At 44.9% G+C, this 25610-nt stretch overlaps 1 protein-coding gene and 1 long non-coding RNA gene across 13 annotated transcripts; one reads left to right on the top strand and one right to left on the bottom strand.

The window, feature by feature from the left end:
• The first annotated feature begins 112 nt into the window (after positions 1-112).
• LOC128399492 (uncharacterized) lies at positions 113-4552 on the top strand. The gene is made up of 2 exons (XR_008327231.1): positions 113-521; positions 4043-4552. It is a non-coding gene; the product is annotated as an uncharacterized LOC128399492 (long non-coding RNA).
• Positions 2148-24831, bottom strand: GREP1 (glycine rich extracellular protein 1). 12 transcript variants are annotated; one of them, XM_053361001.1, is made up of 18 exons: positions 24702-24831; positions 20783-20839; positions 20428-20472; positions 19656-19700; positions 19375-19434; positions 18552-18581; positions 16976-17020; positions 15034-15072; positions 13699-13749; positions 13254-13319; positions 11135-11194; positions 9388-9456; positions 8802-8876; positions 7434-7511; positions 6665-6727; positions 6281-6367; positions 2800-2853; positions 2148-2581 (listed from the first exon to the last, which is right to left on the bottom strand). In XM_053361001.1, the coding sequence occupies exons 1-18, from the start codon at positions 24760-24762 to the stop codon at positions 2556-2558; spliced, it is 1011 nt and encodes a 336-aa protein (XP_053216976.1). In that variant the 5' UTR covers positions 24763-24831; the 3' UTR covers positions 2148-2555. The 12 variants fall into 12 exon arrangements, with proteins under 12 accessions (XP_053216976.1, XP_053216975.1, XP_053216978.1 ...); XM_053361000.1 differs by having other exon boundaries at positions 13699-13752; positions 15037-15072; XM_053361003.1 differs by having other exon boundaries at positions 6281-6364; positions 13699-13752; positions 15037-15072.
• Positions 24832-25610: the final 779 nt, after the last annotated feature.

The following is a 25610-nucleotide window of genomic DNA, read 5'->3' as shown; positions in this document are numbered from 1 at the left end:
ATTCCTGCCCGGCGCGCGCGCGCGCGAATCCCCTCAACGCCCAGTTTGCGCTCTCGCGCCAAAATTCCAAACGGCCTCGCCCATTTCCGCGTCCCGACGTCACCGCGCATGCGTGCGTGAAAGGCAACGGGCCGAAGGGACTAAGCGAGCGCACGAGCGCTCCTTTCAACGGAAACGCCTCTTTTAACTGTGAGCGCCCGGTTTTTTTGTTTGCCCAGTCAGTCAGTCAGTACGTTGGCAGGTGGGTGGACGAGGCCAGCTGGGATGAGGAAAGAGGAAAGGCCTCGCTCGGACTCGGAGGCAAGCCTGGACTTTGCCGAGGAGTCCCTGGGCCGCGCCCACTCGATAGGAAACACGAGGCTTTTTTGCCTTTGGGGAGGTGGGGCCCGCAGTCGGACGCGGCACCTGAGGAGAAAGAACTGGAAGCGGGTAGTCGGGTGGGCCTAAGCGGCCTCCTTCGCTCGAGCGGGGAAGTCGTGGTAAATGAAGAATTGTCGTCCCCTCGCGAGTGAGGAGCCTTGGTAAGTGTGTGTGAGCAAGCAGTGCATCCCGGGGAAGGGCGAACAATACCGGGGCGGCCGGGCCCCTACCCGAGCCTGTCTGGATTGGGGGGCGGGGGCTACATGCAGCCGCTCACCCACCTGCCCTCCCCCCACCCCGAGACTAGGGAACTGCTGGAAGCGCCTGCCTTGCTAGCGCCCAGATCCGGCGCATGACGGGGAGTTGGACTAGATGACCTCTGGGGTGTCCGTTCCAACTCGACAGTTTCAGGATTCCGAAGGGAAAAACGAACTCTGGTTCTGTTTGTTGGGTGGTATGGCAAACAGGTCGAACCAGAACTCGGAAACCTGCGTTGGATCTCTGATTCAGTGCTCACTCCACCTGAGAGTGATTCAGGTCGTTGTCTGTGCCATACATTTAAAGCGCGTTTGCAGCACCCCCACTCCAGCAAGAACTCTGGGAACTGTAGTTTAAGGGTGATGGGAATTGTAGTTTTGTGAGGGTAAGTTACAGTTCCCAGGATTCTTTGGTGTGGTAGTGGGGGATATGTTTTAAATATATGGTGTGTTCTCAGCTTCAGTTGATCCACCTGGGTTTTCTGGGTTCCCTGGATGTTTTCTGTGCAAAGGGAAACAGTGCCCCCCCCCCCCCAGTCAGACGATAAGTACCTTCACCTGATGTATTGTCTATGTCGGCTGAAGTGGTGAAGCTAGGGGAGACTTGTAAGGTACTGGGGAACTCCAAGGACCCCAGCTGACCTGGAAAGTGCAAACCCCCATCCCTTTGTCCTGACTGACATAAGTAATAAGGGTTGTTCTAAGTGGCTCCATGATGGGCATCCCTTTGGTCAGACTGGGAGAGCCAGCCTGCAAAAATAAAAATAAAAAAAGACTTTTTAAAAGCCCATCTGTCAAGCTTGAGTTAACAAGCACAAATTGTACATAGAACCAGTGTAGGGGAAAAGGCATGTGCCCTGGGTAGCGGGTTGAGGTGTGTGTGGCAAAATTACAATCTTGTTAAAAATTGAAATTGCCATTTTACATACTTTAAAGTGGTTTTATGATACTTAAATCCCCTCACATTCAGTTAATATAGTTCATAAGAAACGGGGAGTCCCATAACATTAACTCATTATTTATTTTGATGTAATTAATATGTGGCCATTACTGTACCACTTTTTCAAATACAGTTCTGTTTCTGAGAACTGTGTGGCCAAGAAGCTGAGAATGAAAGAAACCCCCAAGTGCCAAACTTGATTACAGAAGTTTCTGTTGGTTAGGAGAAAATTATAAGCCCATCTGGAATTGCAGCAGCTCCATCTAGCGAAGAAGTCTGGTTATCACTGTGGTTGGATTGTATAGCTAGCACACATCTGGGTTTCCCATGTATCCTTCCCCTACTTTTCCCCATGTTCAGATTTCTATAAGTGACCCCAGGGATCCAAACCTTGCTTTATATTTCTAACTGTTCACATCCTTTGCACAAACCCAGTGCAAATATTTCAATTTGACTTAGGGCTGTATAGTATTGTTTAGAATGTAGAAAACCCACAGCAACTGAAAAACAAAACATGAATGTTTAAAGAAAGGCAATGGTTGGTTTGGTATGTTACAATTCTTTCACCAAGAATGATAAAGACAACAGAATTGTGGGTTTACTTATTTTTAATTGAAAAGACACTTGTGCCTGGGCACCCAGATACACACTAAGATGGGAATCAAATCTAGGCTACTTCCAAAGAAGTGGAATTGATAAGTCAAATCTCTTTGGAAGGAAAGGGGTTTCCAACTTCATGTGTCCATCTCTGTAACACTGATCTTGACATGCTAACAGCCCTTAGAAAATGTGTTCAATAATGCTTTAGAAGCCAACATGGTAAAATCTTCTCTTTTACAATGAAAGGTTTCTAATAATAAAATAAAAACAGGAAAAAGAAATATAGGATCATTTATACTGGAAAACTTGGTTGTCATTAATCATCACTCATAGCACCAAAAGTTGCCGGGATGCCTGAATCCTGCTGCAGAGAAAGTTCCACACAGTAACATCATTCCTCAGCATTTTCCAGAAGAGCAGCGACCTGAGAAAACAGAAGGGAAAAATGTAGAAAAAGAGGCAGGCATTGTTCCATATTTCATCCTTGCACTTCCAGAAACAGGTTGCAGAAAGGCATGTGGTGGGGATGGAAACTGATCAGATAGGAACCAAACTATGGAAGCTCTGATTTGTACAACAGACTGAGTAGTAAGGATAGAGAACAGCCGCAATTATGAAAGATAGGGACCCCATCTTTCTTACCTCTGTACCCATTTCCCAGAAAACCATTCATTCCATACTTAGATTCTTTTCCTCCTAGAGCAAAACAGAAAAAGTGACTGGTTTTTTCCTTACTCTCATTTGGTGTACAGAATGCTTTTCCATTTATTCCAAAGCAAGAAATTCACTCAAGACCATTTGTATCCTCTTTTTGTACAAATCACAGTGCTAAAACATCCAATTATCAAAACATAAAGTGTGAAAAGGCATTGCAAAGACTACAGTATGCAGTGCATGCCTATGCATGCTTTCTCAGAAGCAAGTCCTGTGTTCAGTGAGTTACTCCCCAGTAAGTGTTAAGAATTGCAGTCCTAGGACTGCAGCCGTTATGTTTGCCATTCCTTTTGTGGTTGCTGTGTTCAGTTGCTTCTCCCCGTAGAGATCTATCGAGATCAGAATAACTTTGCATTTGTCTTTGTTCAGATGTTCTAATGCTGCTTTATTTCTGAGAAGTGATATTATTTTGTAGTTGCAAACATATGTAAAGTTATTTGGCATATGTATCAAGTTTCAGTTTTTTAATTTATGATACCCCATAGCTACCTCCAGAACAAAAAAGAAGAAGCCTACAATACTCAGTTGAGTATCTTGACTATGAATTAATTCTGTCACCATAAAATTACACAGTACCTAGGGCAGGCTTCCTCAACCTCAGCCCTCCAGATATTTTGAGACTACAATTCCCATCATCCCTGACCACTGGTCCTGCTAGCTAGGAATCATGGGAGTTGTAGGCCAAAAAACATCTGGAGGGCCGAGGTTGAGGAAGCCTGGCTTAGGGGGGAGGCGGGGCACATTGATGCACCAACAATATTTCAATTTTGAGAAATGTTATTCGTGTCGTGACATCACTAAAATGTGTCTATACATGTGTGAGTACAACAGCTGTGACCATGCCGCCCTCCAGTTAGCCGTTGGCGTTTGACGAGAGTAGATGTGCTTTTAGCGTGGCCAGCTAAAAAATTACGTGAAATGTAAAAGTGTTCTGACACTGTTTTACATTATTTAGTTAAGATTTTAAAATACCAAAGGTAATCAGAATTACACGTGATTTTTTAATAAATTCAGTGGTTTTACTAATATTTTCTGAAAATGTCCGTGGGGTACTTGGATACACTAAGAAACGGGGCACATTGATATGTATAAAAGTGCCCTGCTAGTGTACAATAGTGCCCCAATATACAAGTTTGCATGAAATATCTAAACTAGTTATTCTGTTTTCCAGAAAATGGTGCGAACTTATAAACCTAAGACTGATAGAGGAAGTATCGATGAGGAGAACGTAAAGACTGCTATATCTGAAGTTATATCAAAGAGATTGTCTATACGGAGGGCAGCTGACAAATACAGGATCAAAGCTGCAACTTTGCAACATCGCATTGAAAAGTTTCAAAAAACTTCAGAAGAAAATGAAGCGTCATCTTCTAATATATATGGGTCCAAGTACACTGTTGCACAGGTTTTCTCAACTGAACAAGAGAAAGTGTTTACTGAATATTTATTGAACTGTAGTAAAATGCACTACGGGCTTTCTTTGCAGGAAGTCTTGGTTTTGGCTTATGAATATGCAGAACATTTGGGGTGTAGATATCCGGAATCCTGGAAAAAAAATAGATGTGCTGGGAAAGATTGGGCAGCAGGATTTAGAAAGAGGAATCAGGATCGAAGCCCCAGAAAGCCAGAAAATATGAGTACAGCACGAAGTTTTGTGTTTAATTAAACTTCAGTCACTGATTTTTTTGACAGTTATGAACGTGTAATGACGCACTACAAATTTACGCCTGATGATTTCGCACCAATGCAAATGTTAGATTCGAGTCCTCAAGATATTGCCGATGTTGGAGATTTCCTACTCATTAAATTTGAAAAGAAAAAAACTTGTTTACTATGTGGCCAAAGTAATTTCCAAATATAATATGACCGATTATCAAGTGTCATATCTCAGGAAAAAACCAGGATCTTGTATGTTTGTCTTCCCCATTGTAGAAGATAAGGCAAGCTTTGATTTCAAGGATGTTGTTTTGCAGTTACCAAAACCAAATTTCTCAAAGGGCACACCTCGAACATCATCTCTCACAATTAATTTTTTTCCATTAAATTTTTGTAAATAAATACCATTCTCATACAATTTACGCTTTGTTTCAAAGTGCCCCATCCAATGTATCTAAGTGCCCCATAGATGGGGCAGAATGATACAAAACCCATTTTTTACAAAGGTCATTATATTCTCATTGTCTTCTAACTTTAATGGTTCTTTTGATTGTTATTATAATATTGATTATTTATGCCATTCATAAAGCATTTTTATTATTATTTGACTCATTTTTGTTACATAAAATATGAGATTGAATTTTTCTGCATCAATCTGCCCCACTTGTTTATTTGAAAACATAATGACAAGAAGGATAAACCACTGGAATATTTTCGAGCGTTGCAAGATAAATTTGAAACTAGACCTACATTGAAGAAAATGTTCAGAAATCGGTTTTAAATGATAACGGTTTAATCACATCTTATGAGATACCCAAACTGATAGCCAAGGAAAGGGGAATCCTTGATTTTGCCAGCAGTGTCTGTTATATCAACCGTTATGAACCAAAATGCTTGTGAAATTATCGAATTCATCCCTTTGAACAATAAATCAGTGTCAAGGTGTATTGATGGAATGGCAAAAAATATTGAAAATCAACTAGCCTCACAGTTAAAAGTTCAAAAGTTTGCTTTCCAAACTGATGAATTGTGTATTCCAGATAACAAAGCCGTACTGATGGCATATTTGCATGATGACAAATTGAAAGAAGAAATGCTATTTGCTCAAAAGCTTAAAACAAAAGGTGAAACAATTTTTGAAGAAGTAAAGATGTACATCAGTGAGAAAGATACCCTCTTGAGAACATTCTGGACTGTGCTACTGATGGTGCTGCTCCTATGACAGGTAGATACAGAGGGTTTATTGCATATTTTAAAGGTGTGGCGGAAGTATTCTATATTCACTACGTAGTTCACCAAAAACACTTGTTTTCAAGATCGCTAGCAGGGTGCTTGCATGAGTCTACAAATTTTAATATAAGCAGTAAATGACATTAAATCAAATGTACTTCTAGATCACATGTGAATTATTTACTCAGCCTAGCGCAGAATTGCCTTAACATAACAAACAGAGGTGATCTTGGTTATCCCTCACAGCAATAGAACTGAATATTAAAAAGTTTGTTTCTGGTCATCAAACACAAGGGTCACATTGACTGAGAAATACTTAAAGTATACATTTTTATGTAATATTTTGTATTATAAATAAAACATATTCTATTTACAAATAAAACATTTGAATAGCTACCTGTCTACTGATAGGACAGGGGTGGGGCACGGTCGGAAAAAGGTTGAGAAGCTCTATACCTCTTGGGCAGGGAAATCCAATCTCTTCCTCACTGCTACAAGAGAACACAACTCTAGCACCACTTACCATATCCTCCCAGGGCTTGTCCAGGGCCCAGTGGACTGCCGTACCCTCCTGGAGTTTGTCCTGCTGAATAGGGACCATATGCACCTGCTAGACAGAACAAGAGCCAAGTGAAGCAGCAGAGCAACTGGTTGCAAAAGGCATTCCCAATTACACCAATCCCAGTCAAATCTATCCTAAAGAGCAATGGTGGGGAGGGGAGCAGTGCCCTTTTTAATATATATTTTTTGCATTTTATTAAGTTTCAACATTTTTAGCATACAATCCAACACGCAATCTCTTTTTTGTCAACTTCCTACCCCATTTTCCATGAAGGAGTAGTTTCTGTCCTGCTGCACCCTATTGGGAGCTGTGCTTTTTATTATTATCTTGCACCTTCAGCCTTACCTGCCCCCAGCCCATTAGCTTGGGAGTCTCGTCCATTCATATATCCTATTCCATTCCCATTGCCTGCAAAGGATGCAGAGGAAGCAGAGAGTGAGAAAGAGGGAAAGAGCATAACAACAAAAGACCACCCCTAACCAATTAGTCCATGACCTCAGGCTTTTAGGATTAGGAAGATCCAGGAGCCCCAGCCTTCTTCAAGTTGATATATTCTACAAACATCAACTCTAAAGGAAAACAGTTGAATCTCCTAATCTAGAATGTATCGTATTTTGTACACAGGCAGCATTAAATGAGAACAATGTAAATATTTACAGTTGCTAACTGCATGCCTCAAATGCATCTGAAAGTTTTGCTTGCTATCAGTGAACAGCTGTGTTAAATTCCAAAACTTGTATCTCGGGGTGCCAGATGCAAATCAGCTGGGCTTTTGCACCTTTAATATTTGTGTAGAATAGGTAAGATCAGCGGGTGTAGCTTGTCATGAAACTTAAAAGCGTAGGAGCCATCCTTTTTTGCATCCGGCGATCCTAATGTATCCGCAGCAAACTAAACCTAATTTGGTCTATTAACAGATAACATTCTATCTCTTTGGTGTGCCTAGTTCTTTGGGACTAACTGCTATCACCAGAGCCAAATCTGGCCATGTAACTAGACCTCAGTATTACCAGTTTGGTGTACTCAGTTCCCCAATCCATACTGCTTTTCAGCAGATGGATGTGCTTGAAGCTCTACTCTAGTTCTGTGACTAGGTGGGCTCTCTTTCACCTACCGTATTTGGCTGCAGCTGGGTCTACACCAATGCCATCAGAGCCACCAGGTTGTGCTCCATAGGGGCTCTGAGGAGCTCCTGGAAGGCATGAGAAGAAGAAAAGTTGGGGGGGCAAGGGTATATGATTGCCCACCCCACCAAAAACAAATCCCTCCACTATCGCACCCCAGTCCAGGAGAAGGCACACTACTTGCCGAGATGTACAACAATGCACAATAAGAATTTATAAGCTAAGCCCAACAAGTCGCAGCCAGGACTGTGTGTACTAAAGAGTTAAAAGTCTGCAGCAAAAGAAAGCCCCGACTCTGCCATCAAAAGTAGAATTCTGCAGCCTATATATCAGAGATGGGGAACTTGTGTCCCTCCAGGTGTTGCTGGACTCCAGGGCCCATCAGGCTCAACCAGGAGAGCCAACAGTCAGGGTTGATGGGAGTCTTGGGTTGCAGGTTCCCTATCCCTACTATTTACATCGATCAGGGAGCGGCAAAGTTTTTGTGGCTTGGGCTGCTTCACGGTCCCACAGACGCTGCGGTGGGCCAGAGTGTGCGTGCACACATGTGCAAACGCTACTTCCGGCACTCCTAGCACGGAGGAGGCGTGTGCAGCTTCCCATTGGCTGCAGGAGCTTCCTACAGCCAATGGGAAGCCGGCCAGCATCGTAGAAGGTAGTCTCCGCTCTGCTCCACACTGGTTTAACGCGGTGCACGGGAGCTGACCAAGCAGGTGGCGGGGGTGCATGGGCCAGTTAAACGACTCCCATGGGCCACTTGTGGCCCATGGGCCTTAGGTTGCCGACCCCAGACATAGATGTTACACAAATGAAGCCGGTTTGCCTGTGTGTTCTGCTTTGCATAAATGGTTCTGCCCTGAGTCTACACAAAGAAGAGTAAAGTATATTTCACAGCTACTTACTCTTCACTTTGGGGAGGCAGGGCAGAACAATTTATGCAAAACAGGACACACATGCAAATCTGTTTTATCTGCATAGCATATATATATTAGTACCACAGCTGCTCTGCCTACAAGCCTGTCTTCACTGATTGAGGGGGTCTCCAATCTTAGGCCCAGGGCCTCAGAAATCTAAGAATTCATTGTGGAAACCAAAAAAATACCCATTTTGCAGGTCTGAACCCCTGAAAAAAAAGGCCCTCAAAAATTCATGGTTTTATTTATAATAAATTGGGAGAGCCTTCTGAGAATACCAGGCAGGGTGCATGAGAACCCCAAAAGCACTACATTTGGGACCCCAGATTGTGTGTGTGTTTAGTTGTACCTGAAATAATCAGCACTTGACTCAAAATTGTGCTTTTCCTGCAGTCATACAGAGTACCAGTCTGAGGCACACCTACCCCTGCTGTCTTAACTTACCATATCTTCCAGCACCATAGTCTCCTCCCAGGCCAGCAGCCTCTGGCTGCCCACTGTATGGGAGTTGCCCTGTCCCTGTAATGCAGATCATAGGAGCCCAAGGAAGGGCAACAGAAGGTCACAGAGAGGATCCCCTGATTGCCCCTTTGGCACCCCTCTTCCCCACAACTTAGAACAATTCTACAGAAATTCTCCCATGCTGACACAGGAGGACACACCTGCACCAAGTGGTTTCAGGGTCATTCCGTTTGCCCTCCAGGAAACTAGCTTTTTTAGGAAATGTCAGCACCTTTGCCGAACAAAAATTCCCTGCCTTCTCTGGGAGAAGCCGTGACAGTTAAACAGGTAAAACAATAAGCATTCAGCACAGTCACACCCAGGCCATTTTCATTCTATGTTTCCCAAGTCATTTATGCAGCAATTAAGGCATGTTTCACCCCCTCGGGGCCAGCTGATGCTAAAATGCTTTGCAAGTCAACTCTGCTCCCCTTCAAGCTACACAAAACTTTGCCAGGCTGTTTGTCAGTTGCCTTATGTAAGAAGGAAGGAAGTCTCTTTTCCCTTAGGGAGCACAATAAAGACTTACCTCCATATTTAGCAGCAGCAGGATCTCCAGCAGGGCCTCCTAATTGACTGCCATAGGGAGCCCGGGCACCTGCAAAGACACCCAAAGGCTCAGTATACCAAAGGCTCTCTGCCTGCTTGTCTCAAAACCTAGAATGGCTCATTTCTGAAGCAGTGTATCAGGGGATCAACCCTTCCTCATCTTCTGATTCTTCTCCCTAATGGGAGCTGCAGTTACTAGATGAAATAGAGGAGACCTGTGACGAGTGGTAAGAGCTGAGCAAATGCAGTCAAGGCAGAAGGCGAGCTTAGCCTTTTTACTCCCATGTCATTTTTCAATTGCCCCTTCCACTGAAGCGCTTGTTTGTCTTGCAAGGCAGGGAAACCTACGCAGGGAGAGGAGAGGACTAACACGCAAACCCAACTGTTGCACTTTTAGCCAGTTCCACACAGACGGGGGGGGATCTGCTCATGGATATAGGAAGGTGCTCAACACTGGTGTCGGGCTATTTGTCAATCTAGCCCAGTACAATATACTCTTCACTGGCAGCAGCTTGTCTTGTGCAATCATCCTCATCCCCTACTACCATTTCTTTTGTTGTGGTAGTCCAAGGATCGATTCTGGGAGCAAGATGTGACCTATCTTCTTTAAAAGGATCTTCCCATTGGCATGTGTGCTGTTTCCCATGCAGGGGGCTCGTCCACACTTCCACTTGTCCCATGCTTTCTCGGCATGGGTCAGAACAGTTTTGCCTTTGCCCTGCCACTTCCCCCTGGAAAATCCGCTCTTTTAACACTAAATTAGATTAAACAGCAATCCACAGAAAACCTGATTGCCCTTTGTTCTAATGCAGCACTAAGCCGCGGGTTTCTCAGGGGAAAGCAGCAGGGCAAACAGAAGTGTACATGGGCCCTGACTTAGCCTCAAAATGTTTCTCTGAACTTCCTGTGACCTGTGCCATGTGGCATGGACTGTGCCGCAAACACATCTAGCTTGGCCCTTAGTGGAAGGCAAAGGCCCTTTACATGGGCTCAGGTGTGCTGCTTTCTTAGCACTAATTCACATATTCTGCAGCTGAATCTCAAGACACCAAAGGAAGTTCTGTAGCTGAGTCAAGGCGAGCCAGTGAGTAAGTCCTATAGCCTGTCTCTTTCTTATCCACTAACCTCCCCCGCCTCCACCTCTACTGATGAAACATCTTATCTTCCCCTCCACTTACCCAATCTTGGCCCTAAATTTATTCCCCTATCATTGCCAATATGGCATAGTGGCTAGTGTGGCACTTTGACTTGGGAGACCTGAGTTCAAATGCTGACTTAGCCATGACACTCACAGGACAGCTTTGAGCAAGCCACTCACTCTGCAGTCTGAAATGTGTCATCAGGGCTGTCTTAAGCATATCCGGCGCCATGGTTCAAAGATCCCTCCGGCGCCCCCATTTCCCAGAGTGTCGACCTTTTCCCAAGCCTCTGCGGTGATCGCTCTCCTCCCGCGGAGGCTTGGGAAGGAAGCTGCATGCCCGCCAGCCATATGGTTGACAGGGCACAGCTGGCGGGCATACAGGGAAAAGGGAGGCTGTCGGCAAAGCAGTGCAACTCCCCCACTCGCTGGGGCGCCCCTGAGAGGCCAGCGCCCTGGCGCAATGTGCCCGTAAGCCCAATAGGAAAGACGGCTCTGTGTGTCATAGGGTTGTTGTGCTAAAATGTCACTCCAAGCTCCTTGGAGGGAGGGGGGGAAGGAGAATAAAATGTGAGGAGTAAATACTAACCATTCCCATTCCCATTCCCATATCCAACACCAGGATATCCATTTCCTCCAGCTCCATAGCCTGAGAAAGAAAAACCACATCTTTACGATTTCCCAAACCAAACAGAAACTCATTCTACTCAGGCTGAATATATACTCAAGAGCAGTGTTACATAAACAGTGGTCTGGAACCCCACAGTGGGCCTTAGGCCACTTTCAGATGGGCCTCAGTGCCACAGCCAGCCCACTGCCCCCTCCTCAGTTATCTGCCCCATACAATAGTCTCTTGGTTGGATGACGTTGCATCATGCTGCGTAAAGGTGAGTGGGAGACAGAGAAGTGGTTTTGGGAAGAAGGGAGGTCTCTTTTCTCTGAGGGGAAAGAGAGATGTTCAAGGAAATTTAGAAAGTGTGATAAAAGGTTAAGAAATGTTTCAATATACAGTCATATCTCATGTTACATTTGCTTCATGATACGTTTTTTCAGGTTGCGTCCCGCAGGGACCTGAAAGTACTGGAAAGGGTTACTTCCAGATTTCGCCAATTGCGCATGCGCAGAAGCGCTAAATCGCGCTTCGCGCATGCGCACAAGACCAAATCACACCACGCATTGCACAGATACAGCGCTTCAGGTTGCAGGCTTTTCATGTTGTGAACGGGCCTCCGGAATGGATCCCGTTCGCAACCAGAGGTACCACTGTAATTAAATAATAATTATGAATATTAATAAACTGGGGGTACAAAGGAAGGAGATATGAGAGTTAAGCTGCTATGGGAGGAAGAAGTAAAAGGACCAGAAAGGAGGGATGAAAGAAACACAGCTTTTTTTTTCTCAGGGTGGGGGAATAAGGTACAAATTGAGTGTGAAAGTAGAATGGGAGAAAAACTGCAGGAGATGGGTAAAAATACTTCGAGAGGTATGCAGTGATGGGAAAGGAAAAAACAGAAAAAGTCTTTTCTACTTAAGAGTCTCTGGATCAGCACATTCTGCCTAAAAGGGGTGCGGTCAAATGCCTCCAGAGCAAATGTCTGTACTTTGCTTTAGGACAGCTGAGCTATGGGATTTCTTGTCCCAAGGAAAATGCTGCGGCAAAGAATCCAGCAATTCCCAAGGATGGATTAGCTATCAGTAGAAAACCATGTTAGTAATTGCCAGCTGATGGTGCCAAACTCTGCCTCCATTTGCCATCTTTGTGACTGGCTCTGCCCCCTGTACCACCATTTTGTGACTGATAGGCCCAGAGGGGCAAAAAGTGAGAGCCCCCTGCTCTAGAGCACTCCCTGTAGAATAAATGGATGGATGGGCAGCAATATGTCTAGTCAAATAGACTTTTCAATATGTTGGCCAACTGCTCCACCTTCTGGGCGTATATTTTCATTGCCATTTTGTGCAAGTATGCACTGGCTGAAAAGTATTATTTCCGCATTACTGTATTTTGCTCAACTGCTAGTGCTTTTGAGTTGGTACCATGATTTGCCATATTTCAAAAAGTAAAAATCTGGACACAAAGTTTTTTTTTCTTTTTTCAAAACCTCAATAAATAAAAATAAAAATCTCAACTTCCAACATGGGTTGTGCCATATGTCCAGATTTTCCTGGACATTCCAGCAATTCCCATCTGGACATTGTTTTTGACTGCAGTATTCCAGCTATGACCAGGAAATTCCTGATGTATAGCAGTCCTAACCATGATAGATAACGAAGGTGGACAAGACTTTGCATGCAACAGATCTGCCACAAAGATTTGGGTGAGCTTTCTGAGAAGCATGTATTAGTTTTGCAGATAAGTGTCCCAAACATGGGATAGCAGCACACGCGCGCGCGCGCGCACACACGCGCACACACACACACACACACACACACACTAAAAGGGCATATTCTGCAAAGTAATGACAGGATAAGGAGCTGTCTAATACTTAGTCATGCCATTGATCCTCCTAGCCCAGTACTTTCTAGTCTGACTGGCCTGCTGCCTGAAGTCTCTTGACCAGACCTTTCACATGCTTGACTCCTTGTTTCTGGGGCAGAGGATAAACATGCTTGTGTCACAGCAGTCTGTGGCCAAAAGCAACTCTGCCACTAGTTACATTTGACTCCCCTGTACCAATTTACTGCAGAATATCAGAGCGTGTCTCTCTCACCATTGCCATATCCATTATGGATTCCATTGCTTGGGTAGCCTCCGGCTCCAACTCCACCAATATAGGCTGTTGTACAAAGCATGCAGAAAAGAAAAATCAGTCGTGGATGGAAGTGATCACTCCTTTTTCCCTCTCCCCTGCCCTTCCTCCCTGGTCTGCACAAGGCAAAATCGGTTTATGATGACAGGTTTCATGGCGGGGGGGGGGGCGGTTCAAAATAAGAAAGAGCTTGTCTCTCAGCAAGGGCAGAGTGCTTTCTCCCTACAAATGAGGTGTCCCAGCCCTAGAAACGGAATACAGAGGCTCTAGCTCAGATGACATATTTACTAAACAGGGTTGGGCCCCAATACCCCTCTCTGGTGAAATTAATCCTTAGGAAAGTTAACAGCAAATCCCACTCTCTTGTTTGTTTGTTTTGGGGCCCCATCCAACTTTCCCCGCTCACCTTGCTGTGCTCCTGTTGGGTAGCCACCAGTACTGGGCCCTGCCCCATAACCTGCTAAGAGAGAAAGAAAGACATTCTCTTTTCACAGATATCTAGGGTTCACCCAGTTGTGGCTGGTGCCTGTTGGGTATGGTAGCACAGAAGGCAGGGAGCCCAGCAGTAGGTGGCGCCAGAGCCAGTGACAGGCAGAGCCAACTAATTCTAGCTTTACCACCCTCCCCCTCCCTGCTGAGATCTATTAAGGCAAGATTGAGAGTGAGGAGGAAGCTGACAGGCGGCGTCACCCCCTGGGTAGGTTGTAAATAGGAAGGCCGGCAGGTGAAGGCTGGCTGACAACAGGATGGGGTTACTGGGGCAGTGCCCCATTTCCCTTAGTGGACAAGCCACCACTGGGTTTATCTGAAGGTTGTGACCAGTGGTACTCTTCTTGCCTCAGTTCTGAACTGAGATTGGCAAACCAAGCTAAAACATCGGTAAAGGTAAAGGGTAAAGGGACCCCTGACCGTTAGGTCCAGTAGCGGACGACTCTGGGGTTGCGGCACTCATCTTGCTTTATTGGCCAAAGGAGCTGGCGTACAGCTTCTGGGTCATGTGGCCAGCATGACTAAGCCACTTCTGGGGAACCAGAGCAGCGCACAGAAACGCCGTTTACCTTCCCGCCAGAGCAGTACCTATTTATCTACTTGCACTTTGACGTGCTTTAAAACTGCTAGGTTGGCAGGAGCTGGGACCGAGCAACAGGAGCTCACCCCACCGCGGGGATTCGAACCGCCGACCTTCTGATCGGCAAGCCCTGGGCTCTATGGTTTAACCCAGAGCGCCACCTGCGTACATAGGTCATTTCCCCCGCTAGCCTAACTTTGAAATCCTGGCCACACTGAACTCCTGATTAGGAGCTCAATCGGCCTTCTGAATGCCTCCCCCAACCAACACTCTACAGAATACTTTACCTTGCCCTGCTGCTCCCTTCCCTTTATCTAGTGTCAGTGATGGCAGTAGGAAGGGCTTTTGGGGACTGCTGAGCATGCTTGCAACAGCATCTGAGGAACAAGGAGCCCTGCTGTTTCCAAGGTGCCTGCCATCCATACTAAGGACTCAGGCGACCTCGAAAACCCCATTTCTCAGGACCTGTAACAACCAAGATTGTGGTGTCCCCAAAATCAAGTTGCCAGAGAAGGAGAGTGGCTTGATTTAAATGCAACCTGGAGAAGAACTTTTGGATTGTTGGAATTATGAATTCTGTACAGAATTGCAGCAGACATACAGTCCTAATGTTGGGGAATGAAGGGGGGGGGGAGCATTTCCCGGTGGAACATTTGTTGGTGAAAGTACTGCTACCTGATTTGGAAGGCTTGCCTCTGGCTCCAAGGCCTGCTGAGTGAGGAGAAAGAGACTGGGTCAGACCAGAACGCTAGGTACAAAGAATAAGAGCAGGCTTGTGTACTTCATACTTTTAAAAAATCTACATAAATTAAATTTATGTGATCTGTATAAATTTGGCAGATTAAGTGCACTTACTTTGTCTACCTCTCTGCTTCTGGCAGTCATAGAAAGGGGTAAAGAGCTATGCAGAGTGCTCACTCAGGACCCGCTTTGTGGCCACTGAAAATTCTGCTGAGCCCCTCTCTACCTTCTGAAGGTTTCACAGGACCCTGCTACAGCCAACATGCACTAGAGCAGGGTCGGCAAGGTTTACCTGGCCTGGGCCGGTTCACTCTCGCTGAGATTGCTCTGTAGGCTGGATTGCAGAAGCGATTTCCAGTGTCTGCATCTGCACAGACACAATTTTTGGCGCCGAAGCGATTTCCAGTGTCTGCATCTGCACAGACACAATTTTTGGCGCCGAAGCAATTTCCAGTGTCTGCATCTGCACAGACACAGTTTTTGGCGCCCTGGAAGCAAGGGGACTCGCCGAGTGGGCGGCTCGGTTCGGGAGCGGCTCGTGGGCTGTTTAAACGACCCCTGTGGGCCACTTATGGCCCATGGGCCGCAGGTTGCTGACCCCTGCACTAGAAGCTTGCATTTTTGTTTCAAGGAAAGCACATATTGCTCAAGATGATGAATTTCCCTTCTGGCATTCATCTGCATGGGCACTACAGACAAGTAGCTCTGCTACCACACTCAGATGCATAACTTCTAGAGACCTTAAAAAGAAAGTTGTGAACTTTCATCACAGAACAACAATAAACACTAATCTGAGTACCATGGTTCTTGCCCTAAACTGCATACCTCATAATACAGTAACATACACATCTTCACACTATGTCAGATCAAATCTCTCCAAAAAGTCCCAAGAATCTTGACCCCCACCAACCCCCTATTCACATATGCAAGAAAGAAAAGAAAAAAGGAAAGCAGATCTCTGCAAATTTATTCTCTTTCACTGAACCCCATGCTTATTGAAATTGGTGAATTAATCTTTTGGATTATATCAGCAGCCCTGTATTTGAAAACCAACCCTGTGGGGTACAACCTCCCTTCCGTACTTTCAAGTGTTTTGTCACTTCCAAGCCAGAAGATGCATATCCAGACCCTTCTGCTCAATCCAAGCACCCTCATGTAGTGATCAGGGTGCCAGGTGTGTGTTTGGAGTCAAGAACTGTCCATATTATATCCAAGATTACCATAACAGCTTCCCCCCAGGAAACCTCTGGAGGAAAGGGCTGAACCCTGGAAAATGATGTATCCAAGCATCTTGCACCATCAACATTTTAACAATGCACCCTTGTAAGGCAAAACAGCAAGAACCAGACAGTGGTTTTCTGCAGACATGGAACACAGAAAAGAAATGATCCCTAGCAAAACTGATAACTGGAATGTATGCAGTCTTGCTGTTTCCGTTAGGCCAAATTGCACCAAACACTGGAGGGTCAAAACATTAACACACGTTGACACAACAAAAGGCAAGAAAACAATCTCATGATTAGTGGGAGGGAAAGCACCCTCAGATGAAACCACAGAAAAAATACACAGCATCCAATGTCCAGTACTTCAGCTCCAGGGTCTGAAAATGAAGGAGGATGGCCAACAGTTCTCAAAAGGGTAAAATAAGCAGAAAGATTGGTGTTTTTGCCAAGAAGTGCAGCTGGGTCACTTCGCGGTCTTCCAAGTTTGTAAAAAGTCTTGGCAAGCATTTTTTTAAAATGGAGGGTTATTCGAGCAAGACGTGTTTAGCCAATGGAATGTTAAGAGAGTAAAGGAACAGCGAAGCACGTAAGTGAGGTACCTGTTGAACAGGTAACGAGACAGAAGGAAGAAATAAAGGTATCTGACTTACTTCCCAAGGGGAGGCCAACACGAGGGTAACCAAGTCCTCTATAACCTGGAAGGCAAAGATGCATCATGAACAACGATGGAATAGAAACATCGCGTCTATTTCCCCTCTTTTAAGTGGAATTTACATTTGCTTATTCATATTTCAATTTTAAATCTGAGTGGCACTAAAAACAACAATTTAAGGTCACTTGCAGAGGACCTGTTTATGGAGCATTCATTCTGATTTGTTTGTGGGGAGGTTGGAAGACTTTGTGTCAAGCAATTGCTATATCCCACACTTTTCACTGCACTTTCCTTAGTGCAAAAAGTCCTACCTTTGGGGGAAGTGAGTTTGTTGTACAAGAGCACAAATTCAGCTTTGATGGTGCAACTTGAACTTTGCCAGTAAGTGATTGAATCTCTGACCCGAAATTAGTGGTAGTTTATAAAAATCACTGTTAAATAGAATATAAATATTAAGGCAGTTGGGCAAAGGAATCACACACCCCAGCTCAACAGATCTCAGCTTACCTTAAACCACTGAACCTGACAACACCTTAAGCAAAATGAGAAGGGAGGGGCAGTGAGATTTTTTTTTTTAATGCCAAAATAACTTGACCAGCTTTGGATACAATGCACTTTGGCTTGCCAGGGTGGGCAGAGCACCAACATGCCCTTGGCTCTGGGCACTGAGACTCCCCAGAAGGAGAGGAAAGGCATCAGTCTGAAGACAGCAAGGTGTATTGTGAATGCTGCTTCTGTCCTTCCTACCCTGTACAGTGGGATTGATACGGGGGCCACCAGGGCTGGCGCTTGAGCCAGATTCATGAACAGCATCCATGGGTGCTTGCAAGCCCCATATATTTCCCTCCTTTCAGAAGACATGTTATCAGAATGAGACTGGGGGAGCGGGGCACTAAACTGTCAAGAACAGAGTGAGAGAGACACACAATCCTAAACCTGCAGGAGGTTTGCTTAGACAGGCCATTACAACATGAATTTTTCATTTAACCAGGATTTATTGATATTTATTGTTTTATTGTTATTTTTAATGATCTTTTCATGGACCTCTTGTGGATTTTATCCCTATATGTTTTACTCTGCCTGAAAATGTGGGTTATATACCCATAAGTAAGTAAGTAAGTAAGTAAGTAAGTAAGTAAATGTAATGATTGATTAAACAAAACACCAACCTCCCTTTCTAATTTCTCTGCACTGGACATAATTTTACAAATCTCTGCCATGTACCCATTCTAAAGGATATGCTTTTATTTTTTATTGTTTGCAAACTGAAAGCCTGGAGCAATTGCTGTGCAAGTGCACAAATTCAGTTTAAATTCCACAACTTGAATTTTGCTGGTAAGTGATTAAGTCTCTCTCTGAAAATGCCATATATATACGTATATATATACTTTATTATTATTATTATTTCCTTGTACAGAAGAGCCCCTCAATCACGTGGTTGCTCTTTTCTACACTGTCCGTCACCCAGCTCTGCCATTCAATTCCAGTTCATCCTGTTCCCCCTCTCATGTGCATGGGAGGTAGGAAGAAATGGAGACATGCTTCAATCAAGTGGGAAAGAGAAGCGATCATACCTGCTCCATATCCATTTGGGACTCTGTATCCTGTAGAAAGACAGAAAGCATCAACCGATGGACAGGCAATATCAAAGACTGCAGAAGGACTCTAGCTCAGTGGTAAAGCATCTGCTTTGCAGGTTCCAGATTCAATACCTGGCATCTCCAGGTAGGGATGGCAGATAAGGTAAAGGTAAAGGGACCCCTGACCATTAGGTCCAGTCATGACCAACTCTGGGGTTGCGGCGCTCATCTCGCTTTATTGGCCGAGGGAGCCAGCGTACATCTTCCGGGTCATGTGGCCAGCATGACTAAGCCGCTTCTGGCGAACCAGAGCTGCGCACGGAAATGCCATTTACCTTCCTGCTGGAGCGGTACCTATTTATCTACTTGCACTTTGACGTGCTTTTGAACTGCTAGGTTGGCAGGAGCAGGGACCGAGCAACGGGAGCTCACCCCGTCGTGGGGATTCAAACCGCCAACCTTCTGATCGGCAAGTCCTAGGCTCTGTGGTTTAACCCACAGCGCCACCCGCTTTGTGGGTTAAACCACAACGGGATGGCAGATACTCTGTCTGAAATCCTGGAGGGCCACTGCCGGTCAGTGTACAGAAAACTGAGCTAGAGGAAGCAACGGTCTGACGAATGGAAGGCAGCTTCCTGTGTTCCTGAGAAAGGTCGCTTAGTTCCTGCTAATGCTCTTGGTGGTTGCAACAATAACCCTTATCTCTGGGCAAAGACCAACCATGTTTCTACATTTCATATGGTCCATGGCTTAGCAGTGGCCCCACTGAAGGATGCAGGACATCATTCCCCTGGATGTCATTCCATGTCCTGCTCACCTGGCTTTCCTGGTTTGTTCCCAAAGCCTGGTCCAGCAGCCCCAAATCCATTCTGAGCACCTACAAAAGCAGAAACATCTCTCTGTCAACCTCTTTCTGCCACCATGCGTGGGCCAAGCCCTAATTATCTCTTTAGGAGGGAACATTTCTGTTCCAGTCAGCTTTTGGCATATGAATTGACAGCTTGAATTTATATTAATTAATTAATTAATTAATTAATTAATTATTATTATTATTTTCTACTCCTCTGTATTTAAGTCTACCATCACAGCTAAACTTACCCAGCCCTGCTGGCAATCCTTGGGCCCCATAGCCTGGATATTTCCCTGTGGGAATAAAAAACAGAGGAGGTTATAGCTAGGGGAAATGAAAATAGAGTGATCATAACAGACCAGGGTTTACTGCAAACCACAACATGGTATTTTCCTTGGCAGTTCCCATATGTTATGTACAACGTAGACTAATGAGGCCTGGGTTCAAATCCCTGCTGAGCCATGAAACTCGCTGTGGGTGACTATCTCTCATCTTAAAACTACCTCACAGGCCTGGTGTGAAGATAATTTATCAATGAGAGTACCTTGAAGGAAGTGTGGTGTGTGTGAATTAATTAAACCAAGTCCCCTGCAGTGTACATTGTCTTCTAAATTTTGCTTCAGTTTTAAAGAATTGGGCAATGCTGTGAAGGTGGACAACTGGAAAAGAACAACAAACTATTGCATATTGTAACAAAGAGGATTTGTTTCTGAGGAGCTGAAATGCTTAAAATGCAGGTAAGCCCCTTATGGGAAATGTACGAGCTTTCTAGAGTTACTATGAATGACATAGTTATTTATAATAACACTAAAAAGCTAGTATAATAACTATCAGAGGCTCACCACATTTAAAATGGATGCATTGCTCTATTATACCACCCGGCTGATGTAAAAGCAACAGTTTGTTGTCTTAAGTACTGCACGATAATCCTGTAGCAAATGCCATGATGGGTATTTGATTCTGTCTAGATTTTCACCCTCCACCCCATATGCTGACCTCTAGATCTGCCGCACAACTTACCGGCCTTGGCTCCAGCTGGTCCCAGTCCCAGTCCAACTCCTCCTCCTAAGGGATGAAATACAGACCACAAAGTATGAACTGCCCTCTTGTACTGGCTGTGGGTGGTTCAGCTGAGCCAACAGGGCAGGATGAGTGAAATGAGGGAAGCCCCATTAAACAGAAAGCAAAGAGCAGGAGATCTTTCAGAGGCACCAGTCAGCCTTTGTGTATGCACAGGAACTAGTTCAGGGTCAATATATGCACATTTAAAGCCACTCATTGAAGTGGGTTTTGAGGACAAAAGAAATAATCCCAGTGATTTTAGCAGCTGCATACTATATACTTATGAGGGGTGGGTGTGATGCAGGATACTTACCCCTCATCAGGGATGGGAAGTAAGGTCCTGCCCGGCCATTTGATTGCGGTTTAAATGCTGGAAAAGATCCACAAGAAAAAGGGAATGAGACTGGATATCACATACATCCTTTACTTTGTTTTTATTTTGGAGCCTTATCACTTCCCATATTGTTGTTACACACCAAGCCTCTAGTATAAAGTTAATTATAACTCAATAGACTGGTTTTTGAAAGGGACTGCCTTAGTAGAAGAACATAGCAAGAGCCCTGCTGGATCTAGGCCAGCTCTACCATTAAGCAGAGGGAGGTGACTGCCTTAGGCAGCTGATTTGGGGTATCACAAAAAAGCAGCAGATTGTCAATGAGTTATGCACCTTGACCTGACCGTGTGTGTGTGTGTGTGTGTGTGTGTGTGTGTGTGTGTGTGTCCATGTGCGCGAGCTGATTGCTGCTTTGTCTCAGGCAGCAAAATGTATTGGATCAGACTTAGCTCAGTTACTACTACTCCAGTGTTCTGTTCCCCAGAAGCCAACCAGATGTCTAAGTGAAGCCCACAACCAGCAGCACCCAACCGTTTGTGGACCTCAACAACCAGTCTTTAGAGGCTTCCTGCTTCCAACACAGGAAGGCGTACATAGTCATCCTCATGACTAATTAGCATTGACAGCTTTTATCTCCCATGGTTTTTTCCCCTCCTAATCCCACTTGAAAGCCTTCCAAGTTCATGACCATCAGGGTGTTTTTCTTGGGTCCTTAGTTCACACTTTGTTCCTTGGGCTGTAAGTGGACAGCATGTTTTGCAGAACATCTAGAAGAGGCAGCTGTGATAGACACTTTCCGTCCAATAATCAAGGCTTTTGTAGTGCCTTAGCAAACATAGATGGTGAGTGAGTTTTCATGGATTACTGGAGCCCACTTCACCCGATGTATGAAAGGTTTGTCTTCAGTTGGCCGGCAGACGAAGAGGAGCTCTGGTCCACAAAAGTTTATGCCACCATAAATCTGTTAAGTCTTCAGGGTGCCACAAGACTCTTGGTTGTTCCTGTTGCTGAGAGATTGGTTCTCCTCTCAGCATCTGGCGGAAAGCATCCATCATTCTGCCCTGTCAGGCCCAGCGAAGGTGGCTCTGGGCCCTTCCACAAAGCTCCTTTCAAAGCCTGAGTCCCAGGTGCCAAAGGATTATTTCACCACCCTGGCCATCTGGCCCACCTGGGTCCCACCCTGTCTCCTGGCTCAGGGAGTTGGCCTGTCTGCCTTCAGGGCTTTGCAAGGGGGTGTCAGTCCCCTCTCCCCTGAGAAGGAGGTCTTTGTGTGTGCAGGGCTGCCCGGAGCATGGAAGGAATGTGGCATCCTTGTGCCAGGTAGAGATGTGACCTGGAAGGAACAGTATGCAAACTCCCAATCGTTGCCCTGAGCCTGTACTTTTTGGACAGCCCGGGGGCCAAAGAGGGATGTTGGGGTTATGAAAGGAAAGTTGGTTTGTGGGGCTCCTCTCCAATTTCCATGGGGCTTGCAGCCTCCTGACCCCTTTGCAATGCACAAGTTCTGCTGTCATTTTGTGGGACCCTATGCAATGATCACACAATTGCCATTAGCTTTGACGTATTCTGGAATTAGCTACAGTGGTACCTCAGGTTACAGATGCTTCAGGTTACAGACTCTGCTAACCCAGAAATAGTACCTTGGGTTAAGAACTTTACCTCAGGATGAGAACAGAAATCGCACAGCGGCAGCGTGGCAGCAGCAGTGGGAGTCCCCATTAGCTAAAGTGGTGCTTCATGTTAAGAACAGTTTCAGGTTAAGAACAGACCTCCGGAACGAATCAATTTCTTAACCTGTGGTACCACTGTACCAGGTTATGACTCATGGCTACTAATATTAACTACTTGTTTACAAAGCAGATAAAATCTCCTAAGTACTGTCCCAAGACAAACAAGCAAGGGAGTCCCTGCCTGAAGAATCACAATCAGGCCATAGTTCAGTGGAAGCACACGTTGCCTTTCATGCAAAAGGTCTCCACTTCACTCCCCAATATTTCCAGGGCCCTTTCTGAAACCCTGGGAAGCTTCTGCCAGTCAGAGTTGACAAGAGCTAGACAGAGCAACAATCCAATTTGGTTTAAGACAACTTCCTAATGTAAGTGGCATGATACCAAAGGGAAAAAAAGTATGGGAAAGGAAGAGGAAACAAGAGACTTAAGGGAACAATTATTGAAGGTGCATTATGTTGCTTTAGTTGATTTTTGGCATGGAGCACCATTAGTGGCAGCAATATCAAACTGGTGCCTTAATATATTACTGCATTTTGTTTGGTTTTGTTGCAATTACTGTTTTTTAACACACACACACACACACACACTGATTTTAAGAACCTGAAGAAGTTGCCATTCAGCAGGACGGTAGTACAAAAAATCAAGCTGCTTCCAGGCAGATGTTTATTGTGGGATCGGTGCTGCTTACGGCTGCATCACAATGCTAACTCATTTCTCCCACCTCCCTAATTCAATACAGATTTACCCTTTCTGACAGAAAACAAGTAAAACAAATGAACAAGCAATACCCTTTTAAATGTGTCTGTGGGATGGGTGGTGTTTTTTTATTGGTTTGTGGTTTTTTTCATGTTTTGTCTTGTATTTTTATGTTGTGAACCACCCTGAGCTCTACATATGAAGGGTGATATACAGATTTAATGAATAATTAAAAAAAAATGTTGCCAACAACTCGTTTCCAGTATTAAGTCCCTGCCTGGAAGCATCCTAAATGAATGAAATAAAATCAGTAGCAGTTACAGAGTTTGTAAGAGGCAGGATGGGGTTCTTCCTAGTGGGGATTAAAAAATTGAGAGGGAGTTGCAGAAGATGAGCCAGTTCTCATTAAGTGACCTGAAGCAGATGACTCTTGGTCATTAAGCTGAGAAGTACCTTTGTGCTTCTCTCCCCATAGTTGTTCCCTGTCCCTTGTGGATGCAAAAGAGGATATGCAAGAGACATAAAGTTTATTTATTTTTGCTCCAGTTGTGACCCACCCACCCTCATTGAAGCTACAATCCTATGGGTGCACACCATAGCTGTCAACCTTTTCCTTTTTTTAAGGGAAATTCCCTTCTTCCGAATAGGATTCCTCGCAAGAAAAGGGAAAAGTTGACAGCTATGGTGCACACTTAACTGGAAACAGCAGGGCAGATTTCAGAGTTAGCATTCATGGGTCTGCACTGTAAATCTTCAGCATAACAATTCTCTCCATTCTTTTGAACAGCATAGTCCTATACCTCAATTAAGACTCTGTTGCAAATGAAGGATATGCTCCAAGCCCAGCATCTGCCCTGAAGGTGTTTTGGACTACAACTCCCATCAGCCTTCAGGGCACCTGGTCGGCAGAGGCTGCCCTAGCTCCTTCGCGTAAATCTTTCTATCCCTACGTTTTGGGGTGCTCAGTTGGGAGTGCAGGAATAATTAAATTTAACACCAAACTTCCAGTAGTCAAGGGGAAACCTGGCAACAGATGAGTGATGATCTCCTTCAATGTAAATTACCCAGTTCCTGCATCCTCCTTACCCACCTCTCACTGCATTCTGGTGCCCAGATTTACATTGTATAGAATGCCAGCCCTTATAGCCCTCATTTAAAAGCACCTATAACATTTGTTTTCATCTTCCCCAACAAAGTGTCTCACCAACATCACATTGCTGGTGCAATGTGAAAGGCAGCATGGTGTAGTGGTTAGAGCGTTGGACTAAGACAGGGGTGGAGGCTGAATGGACCTTCCCAGCTACACCCTCCCTCTTTTGATTTTTTTAAAAAATAAATTTCTAAATTGTCTCTCTTGCAAACAGTCCCTCTGTTTATTCCTGGTGTTATCCCTCTAAGAGGAGCATGAAAACTGAATTTTCTGTTGTCTATTTCTGTTTGTCCCCTTTTCCATGTCCATCTCCCAGACTTACCTCCTCCCTGCAGGCTGACCCTGGCCAGGCACAACAGCAGAAGCGAGGTGCAAAGATTCATCTTGGACACTGTAAAGAGTCTGCAGTACCTTCTCAGAGTCTCTGGGTGCCCATAGGACTTGGAGGGGGGGCAGCCCCTTTTATTCCCTGCTTATGCTCCGCCCACCTCCCAGCTTCTCTCCTCATTGGGTGTCTGGGCCACATTCTCTTCTACCGTGCCCAATGGGCTCCGAGTTTGAAGCACAGGGACCCTCGTATACTTCTGCTCAAGCAGCCTTGTTCTCTGTACATACGTCCACATCCTTGCAAGACACACTTGCTGCTAATGCTGTCGGACACATCATCTCACTCCTCTGTGCATTTTCCAGAGGAGACCATAGTACCACAACTCTATTGTACTTAATGAAGCATTAAAAAAGAAAAATTTTTACAGGATACAAATTAATTAACTATCATTTTTTTAAAAATCGGTTAAATGATTTGATCTGCTTTTAGGCTGAGCAAATGTGCATAGGATTGCGTGGTGTCAAATACACTGGGAGATACCTCATGCTGTGTACAACATTGAAGTCTCACTTCAATGTAAATGTAGCTGATCTGTAAAAAGGACTTTATAGTCTGAAAGTGGAGACAATGTATGTACTTCTATAACCCAAGGAAACCTTTAATAAAAACAATAATAAAAAAATACACCGGGAGATCATCCGGTCATGGTGCTGCTACACTGTTGTGTTCCCATCTTCCCTCCACACATCTGTTTCACCTGTCCACAGATGCATCCTTAACGCCCCCTCCCTCTCCCCCCCAAACCTTTTATGTTTTATATTCCACATGCCACAACATGTACATTTAACACTGCTGCCGTTTCTGAATTGAATAGGAAAGGGGGAACTCTGCACCTTTCCTAGG

Source organism: Podarcis raffonei, chromosome 13 (assembly GCF_027172205.1).
Source record: "Podarcis raffonei isolate rPodRaf1 chromosome 13, rPodRaf1.pri, whole genome shotgun sequence".
Lineage (NCBI taxonomy): Eukaryota > Metazoa > Chordata > Lepidosauria > Squamata > Lacertidae > Podarcis > Podarcis raffonei.
This window is presented reverse-complemented; position numbering and strand designations above follow the sequence as displayed.